Consider the following 11852-nt stretch of genomic DNA (forward strand, 5'->3'; position numbering starts at 1 on the left):
ATAACTGTATCGAAAAGAAAGTAAACAATGACGTATACACATTAATTTGTTCAGTTGTAACCGAAGGCTGTTTTTTTGGTTGTTTTACTTGTTTATTCTTTGCATTGAGCAACACGCTCTAATGCCTTGGTCAGGTTGGTTATCACACTCACTTCCGTTGTTATCTCATCGCTGTTTATCTAAGCTCTTGTAGGGTTCTTTTTTTAAATATTTATGCTTAGAACGATTTCCGGGAACTGTTACTAACTTCGTATATGTACACACCTTTATCTTTAAATTTCCTTTGAATATTTTTTGTCTTGTTAAATATAAATTGTAATGAAATGTTAGTTTTATATTAAAATTTTATCGAGTATGCGATGAAACAAATATTTATACTTTCGAACTAAGAAGCTTTAAAACTTCATGTCATTAATATAATGTGTAATTAAATATAAATTTATAAGTAGTATTATTTGTCTTAGTTTTGATATAAAGATCTGCATGTTAATTCTAAAGAGAAGCCTTGCAAGAAACTCGATAGTTACTCTTTTGAATTTTTATTTTACAATTTTTTCATGTCATAAATCTATTTTTGCCACGTGAAAATCGGCTTGATCATCCCAAGTTCGTGCAGTGGTAGCCCGGGGGAGAGGATTGAGACTTGCGATCGTAGGTCATGTGTTCGATTCCCGGAATAATTTTGTAGTTCACACTTTGGGCATTAATTATACAGGATTGCCTTTGCTCACAAACCAGTTTCCACAGGATGTGCAGCAGCATCTATTGCATACCACAATACTACACTGCGATCGCCAACCCGCCTACCAAGTATGGCGATTATGGTATATCGCCACATAGATATCTTTCGGGGAGGTCCATGCCTCTAAGTGATTGTCTATGGGCTAAAACGACGATTAATATTAGGCATGTTTGTGTCCTATATAATATTTTGATGTGTTTTCAATATGCTTTATTGACCAATCTTTCCTTAATATAGGCTTTGATTTTTTAACTGTTTTAAATTAAAAATTATTAGGGTATTAAAAATTATTTAATTATCTACAGTTGTAACGTAGGTAGGTGGTTACGTAGGGTCGTAGTGATAGTAGGTAGGCCCCCCGAAAGGAGGACCTATACAGTGAAGATCGCGGGAAGTCACTGGATACGGGCAGTGTCAGTTTAAGAGCGAAGCCTGTGCCTTGCATTGGGCGGCTTTCGATTTAGACATTAAAAAGTTCATTCAGACACCTGTCATTACCTAATACACGGAAGGAAGTGACGAGTCTTAGGCAATAAAAGTGTTTAGTTTTTACTACATCACGTGGTTAAACATGTTATACTAGTTCGGGAATGCTATCCGTATTTTCACTTCCCATATACCTTGTTACTAAGCCCTTTTCTTTTGATATATTACCATAGAGCTTTGTTAGGTAATATAGATATATTACCTAACAAAGCTCTTTGCACACGTTTTGCTACATAGTTTTATTATACAGCGTGATTAATAAAGGTGTGAATGGCGTGAATTTATAGTTCATTTGTTGTCAATTAATGTTGGATACATCCTATTCAAAATTCTTGTAAGGCGTAAAATGTGTATTTTCATAATTTGGATTACTAAATATTTAAATTATACTATCTATCCTTGCGGACTGCACTGTCAGTATTATTGGGTATATTTTAGTGTACCACTTTATGTAGTATGATTGAATAAAGTTTTAAAGGATTGAATGTTTAGCTCATTTGTCAATATTATGTGGTCGACACTCAAAAGAGCCTTTCGGCCTCAATGGCCGTCAGATGCAAGAGCGATGTGGCGCGCCCACTGTCACATCAAACGAGCACTTCTTCGAGTTATGTCCGTGATTGATTCTTCTGCGGATCTCCTCACTTCTTATTCGGTCTTGTATTGAAACTCCGAGCACAGCTCTCCCCATTGCTCTCTGGGCAACCTGGAGCGCATCGGAAGCGATCGTGTCTAGGACCCTGTAATATCCGAACCGCCTCGGTTATGTACTGTATTCTATTATATTTACTGTAAAAAGCTGTAGTTGAGCATTAAATTCTCTCTGCGACCTCAGAACGCTAAACAACTTTAACCACTTAACAAAGAAGACGTAGCTTATGTAGCACAATATTAGGACGTACACATTAGTGTAAGACATTATTAGTCTTAATATTGTGTTACGTAAATTTTTGTATCTGGTGCCTTTTGCAATAAATTTATAAATATTAGTGGATAACTAATTAGTGAGGTTAATACAGCTGTACTTTGTGTTTGGTAGGTAGTTTTTGTTAAAACAAAAATATGAAAACGGCAAAAAAAGAAAAACTAACGCGAAAAAAGCTTTGCAATGGGTGTTATTTATTTATTCGAACAAATCTGAATAATTTCTTTGGTATTTTTCATTTGAACTTCGCAATTTTTTGTTGGATAGCTTAGTGTTTTAGCTTTTAATGCTAAGTGAATAAATTTAATTTAAATAACCGTAAACTTACTCGAAATATTTATTTAAGTATGTAAACTATTAATTCACTACTACTTTCTTAACAACATTTTTCTAAAAAGCTTTTGAGGAATTTCACGTCTTTAAAGAAGGAAGAAAATTTCTTTATTCGCTGGTACGCTAACTAAGTAAACATTAACACTCAAGTTTTTTTGCCATCGCAGCTTGTCGACACTTCGCGTTATGGAAAGCTACTTCAGCGCCGATATAGTTGTATGCCAACTTTCCTGTTACCTTTCTAGTCTTTCCATTACTATAAAGGCTTATGGAGAAACTTTATTTAACATTAATTTCTCGTGCTATTGCCATCATTATGTACAAGAAGAACTGATTTTAATAAAAGCGGTAACTTCAAAACCCATTTTTTTAGTAGTCCTGGTGTAAAGAGCACGCATGATTTTATATAAGTAAAAGGTTCTCGGCAATCTAAACGAACGTGGGTTATAATATTTGTTTAACATTAACTGATGTCAGTATACCTAAAAAGTTCATTGGCCGTGAAATAAACACATGCCTATTTCTGTTTCAGGTCAAAGTCACACAAAAACAGCCGAATAGTAACGATGAAAAATTCATTAGAACACTTACGAAAGGCGATTTCTTCGGAGAGAAGGCATTGCAAGGGTAAGCAATTTATTTTAATATAAAATGTTTGGTAAATAATGAAAAAAAAATCAAATTGAAAAATAATCTCACAATATCTATTAATGTATCCAGTAATAAATGGTACAAGTATGAAAAGCGACCAAACAAAATATTTTAAATACAATAAAATGAAATCTTATATTCTAGAACTATCTGGTAATAAATTTAAAAGTTCGAGTAGAAGAACATAGATCTCAAGTAATTAAATCGTTCAAGTGTTCAAGAAATTAATCTTGATTTCGATCCAAATCTCGCTCGATATAGATTTTATAACTCGGGATAAAAACTACCAAAGCATACTACAAATAAGAACGCGCACATTTATACAGTAGTTGAACAGTAGATTTTTTTTAAATTTTACCTTACCAGTAATGTGTGATTCAAGCATAGGACATATTTTTAGTGTAAAAAATTTTCTTTTGTAAGAAATTTCTATACATAGAATTCTATATTAATACTGCAAGTATTTTTTCGTAAAAAGATAGCGCGTAGAGATTACTCTAAAATTGCGGTACTGTCCATAATTTTACATTTCAAATTTTTGCTCACCATAATTCAATCAATAGACTATTATTACTTAACCCAAGTGTGTACATAGTTTATCCTTATTTTCCTTTAATGATATAAACAATTTATTGATAAATTATGTTGCTATTTTCAGTGATGATCTCAGAACGGCGAATATAATTTGCGATTCGCCCGAAGGCACCACGTGTCTCGTCATCGATCGTGAGACCTTCAACCAGCTGATCTCTACGTTGGACGAGATTCGCACTAAATACAAAGACGAAGGCGACAGTAGGCAGAGGTATGTAAAATTTCTTCAAACTTCTGCTAACTTAATACTAATCATCAACATTTTAGCAGTAGGTTGTCCACTACTGGACGTAAGCCTTCCTAATAGATTTACAAAAAAATGGTTTGGGAGCAACTTGTATCTAGTCTCTTCTTCCAAAGACGTCTTCCAACGATCATAACAAAGTCATCTGTCCGTCCACTGTCGAGTGGACATTCCACGCTGCGCTTGCGGCTTGCTTGTGGTCTACACTCCTGGATTTAGTATTAACAAAATAATATCAAAATGTAATTTAGTGAAATTGAGTATTGAAACTGATTTACTGGTTTCCTGACTCAAAATTAAAAGAAATTAATGTCAAAATTAATCATAAGTTCGCTGAAATTATGTTCACGGGCTCAATAACGTGACTCTACGACGATGTACAAATCATTTTAACTTTTTTAAAGACGAATTAAGTAATACCCTAATTGCGTTACATAATTTTGCGATTAGGCAGGAAATGTATTACTAAAATAGACTTATCTATATAGATATGCAGCTAACATAAAGACGACATTAATAATCTTTCGTTCATTAACGGAATATACATAGCGCTATCGTCAAGAAAACATCGTTTAGTTTTAAAAAGGCGAACAACTATAAAAATTTCGAACCTGGGGAAATAAATAATGTATTCGCTGGTGCCTAATTTTCCATGCCATAATGGTTAAGCGGTCCTAGATAAACGCCTTCAGCTTTCAGCCCCGTGAAATTGTAAATGTTGACAGGCAAAGATCATTTGTTAATGACAAAAACTGCATCATAAACAAATACAGATACTTATTTTGTTATCAAGTTAAGCCGTTCTTTAAAAGGATACTATAACACAAAACGAGGGCCTTTGTATATTTGCATATATAAGTACATATGTACGTAGGTAACTAAAAAATAAATAACAGAAATAATATAACACTTCAAGTATCTGTTGTTTGTGACGCCGTGTTGTAGTTCCTCGTGTCAAGTTCACGCTAAAACCGAAACTAAAACGTGTTTGATACGCACAACAATAGATTTCGTCCGAATCCGACCAAAACACTTTTGTGTCTCGTATCTCTGTTACGAAACACTTATTTTATATTTCGTTATAGTTTTTAATGTCTTGGTTATGCTTTAATCCGTTCTATTTCTGTTTGATGCATACAACAATCGGATTTGTTATAATACGGTAAGTTAACAATATTTGCATTTCTAAAATTCGACGACATCATTTTCTGATTTTTACACTTTCACCGCCAATTAATCAGCAATGAAAATTTAAAAGTTACCTGTTAGAGTATTATACCCGAAGACGGTTATTAACTTTCATCTTCGGCGTAGAAAATTTAGTTTTTAAACTGCCTCGGAGTCATAATATACTTTTCCCGCGTTTTTGTTGCGCTCGCTGTGAAGTTTGTGTTACTGAACACAATGCATCACGATGGTTTGAATATCTGATTCAAGATTTTAATTTTATACGTAAAAGATTTTTTCGTTTTTAAATCGAAACATACTTTTTCTACTTTAATTTAGTGTATATGTAGAAACCTTTTTTACGATAAAAGAGAACCGTAGATCGAAATCTAATACGGAATTCATCATCATTATCTATTCAGCTGTTTACTGCTGGACATAGGTCTCCTTCATAGATTTACTATAAGACCTATTGATAGCAGCTTGCATTCAACATCTTACGGCACCGATAACATCATTGTAAGATCATCTGTTATAGATGGACTTTCTTGTTGCACCATGGTTCCCAGTTCAGAACTTTAAGGCGCCGGCCGATATCTATTCCAACGATTTGTGGCCTTGCTACAACTAGACTTGCTAATCCGCTGGGTTGTGACGGATACTTTTGTTCGTCTACAGGCCTATTTTTTCATCCTTAATTCGATCTCATAGAGAAATCCACAAGTAATCATTAATTAACGTATATATAGAAAAAGGAACACTATTTATTAATCGTCGAATGAATTATTATATTTTATAGCTGTCATTAATAATAATTATTATGTATTCCAGGCTCAATGAAGAATTCGCAAACTTACGTCTCTCAGACCTACGTATTATCGCCACCCTCGGCATAGGAGGCTTCGGTCGCGTCGAGTTGGTGCAAATACAAGGTGACTCTAGCCGCTCGTTCGCTTTGAAACAAATGAAGAAGGCACAAATCGTTGAGACGAGGCAACAGCAGCACATCATGTCGGAGAAGGAGATAATGTCGGAGATGAACTGCGAGTTTATTGTCAAGCTGTACAAGACGTTCAAAGACCGGAAATATTTATATATGCTAATGGAAACTTGTCTCGGTGGCGAGCTGTGGACGATTTTGAGAGATAGAGGTAAGTTTGTATTACTGCTCTTTTTTATATAGCGGTAAAAGTAACAACAATATATATTATAGTTAAATGTAAAAGATTATTTGTGAAAAAGGTATCATGTACGTCAAGAGAAAAATACTCAAAGAATTTAAATAGGTAAAAACTTAAATCATATTGAGCTACTCTAATGATAGATATCGTTCAACTTATAAATAAATAAAAGAGGGTTTCAAACGCGTCTTTATCTAAAAAGTTTTTGTAATCACTTTTACAATTATCCTTAATATAATATATTAAGCAATTCAAACCCAGCTTCTAATTCCAGCTTTATTGTCACTTAAATGTTTTAAACTGTAGTAGCATTTGTTTTAAATCGAGTTTCAAATTTACAATTGAAAATATCAAGTAGCAGCTGTTTCAAGCCACTATGTGGATTTTTTTAAACAAAAATATCTCTACAGACGTCGTAGATAGCGAGCTTAATACTTATGCTTACAAAAAGCGTAGGATAAAAAGGATAGAAAGATTGCGAAAGCTAGCGTCAAGTAGAAAACATATTCTATTGAAAATTTTTAATTGTTTCGCTTGTTGTTTTATGACGTGATCCTATCTTTGAAGAAAGGAATATATAGGTTGACAATAAGAATATTTATCTGCTTATTACAAGAACATTACAACATCGCATTTTTATAAATATATTTTACTTCTCAGGCCAATTCGACGACTCCACTACTAGATTCTACACTGCATGTGTAGTCGAAGCTTTCCATTATTTACATTCAAGGAACATAATTTACCGGTATGTAAACAAATCTTTATAGCATGTTGCTTAATTAAATTATTATAAGGGTCAAGTGAAATGTTACGATTTTTATTTATTTTTTATTATATTATTTAAAATACTTAAGCCATGAAATAAGAAACAAAAGCATTCCCCATTTATACAAGTATTATTCCTGAAAAAGAAATCAATGTTTAAAACAAACTAATTTTAAATCTGTTGTATATATGACTTATAAATTTCCAACAACTCAGTCATATTCGTGACCATAGACATGCTGTAAAAAATTTGACGGCGTAAACTCAATAATATCGCGTTAAAATCCGGTTAAATAAGTTTTATCTCAACAAATAGTCTAAATTATTGTTAAAAAAATTTTTAAACTTTCTTTTGCTTGATAATGAAAGATTCTTATTTGTAATAAATACCTGTTAATCATTTTCATTTAACAGGGATCTTAAACCTGAGAACTTATTGCTGGACTCCAAGGGCTACGTGAAACTGGTAGATTTCGGATTCTCAAAGAAACTGCAGGCCAGCCGCAAAACTTGGACCTTCTGCGGAACCCCCGAATATGTAGCGCCAGAGGTCATAATGAATCGAGGACATGACATCAGCGCTGATTACTGGTCGTTGGGTAAGTTGGCACTCCATTTAAAAAATTCCATAGACAAGCATAGAATTTATCATTCAAGCTGAAACCTTTTTCACTTTCTTAACACGACCATATATAGCTTAAAAAGGTAGTTTTCGTTTAGTTGTAGAATGTCAACTCCTGAATGTAGGCGTCACCCTATGATATCCTGTAGAACCAGGTGGAAGCGGCCTGCATCCAGCGCCTTGCAATGATTTTAACCGGATCGAGTCTATCTTGTTTTATTATAATATGAATTGTTTTGAACGATTTGTATTTATTTCTTTTTTATACTGATCAGGATAATGTCTTGTAATAAAATGTGAAATGTTATGAATTGTTTACAACGAAATTTATTTTCTAATTAGTTAATTTTAATTTATGTCCATTTAATTTTATGGAAAAACATACATTATCAACCCGTAGACAATGTATACCTGAATATTTTCATATAAATAATATAGCAGCTAGTGATGGTGACTTTTGTCTATCGCAGGACGTCCCACTTCTGAAATAATGTGATGATATCAATTTAACAAAGCAAATTTAAAATACCTCTCTTTCCTCAGGTGTGCTAATGTTTGAGCTTCTTACCGGTTCACCTCCGTTTACGGGTGCCGATCCCATGAAGACCTACAATAAGATCTTGAAAGGAATTGATGCGGTGGAATTCCCACGTTGTATCACTAGAAACGCTGCCAACCTTATCAAGAAATTATGCAGAGATAATCCGGCCGAGCGGCTCGGCTATCAACGTGGAGGTATCACCGAAATACAGAAGCACAAGTGAGTTTATCTGATTCTTATTTTATTATTAAACACATACATATAACAAATGTAGAATGTATAATATTTGCAAAACATCAAATTTTATTATAACGCCATCTAGCGGCAATAGGAAAAAAGCGAACAAGTTTTGTAATGCATGTCTATTGTGTTCAGTGCTAACCGTTATTAAAAACAGTGTAAATGAAATCATGCATATTCTAACATGTTTCGATGCTTGTTTGATTTCCCTGACATGGTTCAATTTCTAATGTTATTTCTTTATAACAGAGAACAATGATTATTAACGAACAAAATACGATCAATTATGTCTTTATTTGCTATTAATATTATAAATCTTGTTTTAAGAGTGTTTATTTATATAAAACCTCAAATAGGTTTAGAAACATTTATAGATAATGTATAATTATTTGTTACTACATTAATTTCTTGATATTACAATCCACTAAGGGTCTTTTAGTGAACACTTATGTTAATCATGAGAAGAGAAAGCTTGTAGAGTCCAATTATTATAATATTAAAAATTATAATCATAAATTATACCTATTTATATTAACAGATGGTTCGACGGGTTCAACTGGGAGGGTCTTGCGCAGCGCACGCTGGAGCCACCTATCACGCCCGTAGTCAAGTCTGCGTTGGACACACACAACTTTGACCAATACCCGCCTGATGCGGACGAACCACCACCTGACGACCTTTCTGGATGGGATGCTACATTCTAACAGATACTAAAGTTTTTGATAAAAAATCTTTCCAGAAAATATATTTGTTCAACAAAAAGGTTGTTAATGAAGAGTAATTTTTAAACTGTCACGATTTCATTTATCGTTATTCTATCAATTATTAACCACATTTTTATGTGTTGCATGTTTTAAACTGTGCTGCTTATATCATACAGTTAAAAATAATGATTATATTTATTCCCTTTATCCGAGTGAAAAGCAGCAATACATTCTTTAGAGCTATATTTCTTATTAAAATATGCTCTTCATTAAAGTTAGAACTGCTTCGCTTAAGTTATCAAGCATTACTAAAAATAATTTGATCTTAACATAAACGTAAACATGTTGATCTGTACTTTAGCTATGCTTTTGGTATATGAAACTATCTCACATTAAATAAACACACAACAAGTTTATACAGAGATCTTATTTTAAGAAAAATCGATGGTTTTGCGATTTCCTCGTAACTACTCCAGTTAAACTATGCTAAAACACAAATTTCATTAAAAGTTTTATTAAAATGAAATATTTTCCATTGCCCTTTAACAAGTCAAAGTTGAATACTATTTATACAATGCGTTACACAGTTATATGAGCGTGTTATACGAGGGTTCTCTCGTAAAATGCGTTTTCCTTTAACGCGGAAGTAAGTAACGGTGTTATAAGACGGATTACTATACTATATACAAACATTAAATAAGTATTTAACGGAGAAAACGGTATGAGAGACATGAAATTGCATAATAAGGGTAATTACTGTTTTGTTAAATAAAGAATTACATGAAAAACTTTTCAAATGATTATTGATCATTTAATGTGTTTGGCTAAGCGTCATAAATGAACGCTGTGAGCAAGGACAATATCCTATCTGTTAAAACTAAACGTTAGATAGTGTTAAGTCAGTCAATTCGTCGAATAATTGTAATTTTATTACTTAAACGACCTAAAAATAATCGAATATATTATTAATGTAAAGGCGTGTTCTACTAGACTAACCCTAAAAATATTATTTTGAAGTTTATTTAGTTAAACTTGTATCATTAGTGAAGCTTTTTTAAGTAAATATCTTTGCATAGTAACTGTATTACATAAATCAATTTATTTAGTTTTATTTTTATGAAATTGAAATGCCATTAAAATAAGTCACAGCGCTTGCCTATTGGTAATCGTTATTACATATATATACAACATATAATATGCAAATATATTTAACAGCTATTTTGATATCTATTAAACAAATATCGTATCCTTAATAATATATATATATATATAACCTACAACTTTTTTAACACAGAAAGTTTTAAATAACAAATAATTCAGATTAAATTTAGGTAATACAATTGTTGTTTTATATCCGGGTCCGGGTTCGCGCAATAAAATATGTAATCACACAACAAATCAATGTATTACTTGTATAACAAGGTAACCGAAGTACCAAAATGACGTTACCAGAATATAACGTATATCTTATACCATTATGTATGTCCAATCGTTTTGTACATAATGTCATCAATTTAGATAATTTCTGCACATAATGTATAATAGTTAATAGCTTATATTAGCAATTATAATGAGTGATTGAAAATCGAGTGTGTATTTGCCTAAAATAATTTTTAGAAAAAAATATGTACAATAGACCGCTTCGATAAGGTACTATAACATAAATTAAGAAATTGGATCCAAGACAAACTAATATTTCGCCACTCGCCTATACAAAAGTGCTTTTCATATAAGTGATATCTTCAACTTTAGGTAAATATACACCCGAAGAGAAATTTGTCTAATACTGTTTTTGTGAAGTTGCGGTTTTGAAAACGATATTTAATAATTTATTAATATCGCAAACGTAATATTAATATTCAGACGATATGAAATATTCACATTTAAAAATAACAATCCAAAAATGTGTTAATCAATAAAAATATACTATTATGATATAACGTTAATGTTAATAAATGTGATAAATATGAATATTTAAGTGCTGACCATGGACTTTATTCGGTGCTCAAATATATCATTGGAAAATTAATAATTCATGTCTAAGTTTGTAATTACATTTCATAATAAATTTTATTAAGAGTTTAAGCTAAATATTATAATATTGTTCATTTCAATGCTCCGTGTATTCGAGTTTAGTTTGTCATGTACTAAACAATAAGGACCTTTGAGGTAGCTAATATTGAACATGACATTATTATAAGAATTAAATAACTAAATACATTTGAAGTCAACTTATTGTAAGTCTTCCATTTATAAAATTACCGACATTTTCATTGTAAATATTCTTTATAGGATACAATAAAATTGTATGAAACAAATTTATCGATTATTATTATTATTATTGAGTAGATGTATCGTAATGTTTATATTATTGTTAAAATATAATAAGGACATGTATTTTTGTAATCGTAGATGTAAATCAAATTAATTTCGCGTAAAACTTCATTGATTTTGTGGAATGTAAAAATATACATTATTTGGTAAAACATTTATTTCATTTCGTCATATTCTACTTTAGATCATTTATCTGCAATGCCAACGGCGCCCAGTTTAATACAAAGTAGTAGTCAATTTGAGCTCTCTATGATTAACTTTTTCAACTAAAGATGGTATATATATATATATATATATATGTATATATGGTATATGGTATA

The 11852-nt window shown here is 31.8% G+C and overlaps 1 protein-coding gene across 5 annotated transcripts in view; it reads left to right on the forward strand.

The window, feature by feature from the left end:
* for (cGMP-dependent protein kinase for) overlaps positions 1-11648 on the forward strand; it is a 161404-nt gene extending 149756 nt beyond the window's left edge. For all 5 annotated transcript variants that reach the window (XM_068761739.1, XM_068761742.1, XM_068761741.1 and 2 more), the window contains 7 exons: positions 3019-3113; positions 3796-3942; positions 5974-6293; positions 6984-7071; positions 7506-7690; positions 8257-8473; positions 9033-11648. In XM_068761739.1, coding sequence (XP_068617840.1) covers positions 3019-3113; positions 3796-3942; positions 5974-6293; positions 6984-7071; positions 7506-7690; positions 8257-8473; positions 9033-9198 — 1218 coding nt within the window. In that variant the 3' untranslated portion in view covers positions 9199-11648. The remainder of the gene's footprint in view (positions 1-3018; positions 3114-3795; positions 3943-5973; positions 6294-6983; positions 7072-7505; positions 7691-8256; positions 8474-9032) is intronic.
* Positions 11649-11852: the final 204 nt, after the last annotated feature.

The sequence above is a fragment of the Battus philenor genome, unplaced genomic scaffold, assembly GCF_028537555.1.
Source record: "Battus philenor isolate CCGP_79_NKW_IND1 unplaced genomic scaffold, ilBatPhil1.0.hap1 SCAF_15, whole genome shotgun sequence".
NCBI classification, from domain to species: domain Eukaryota; kingdom Metazoa; phylum Arthropoda; class Insecta; order Lepidoptera; family Papilionidae; genus Battus; species Battus philenor.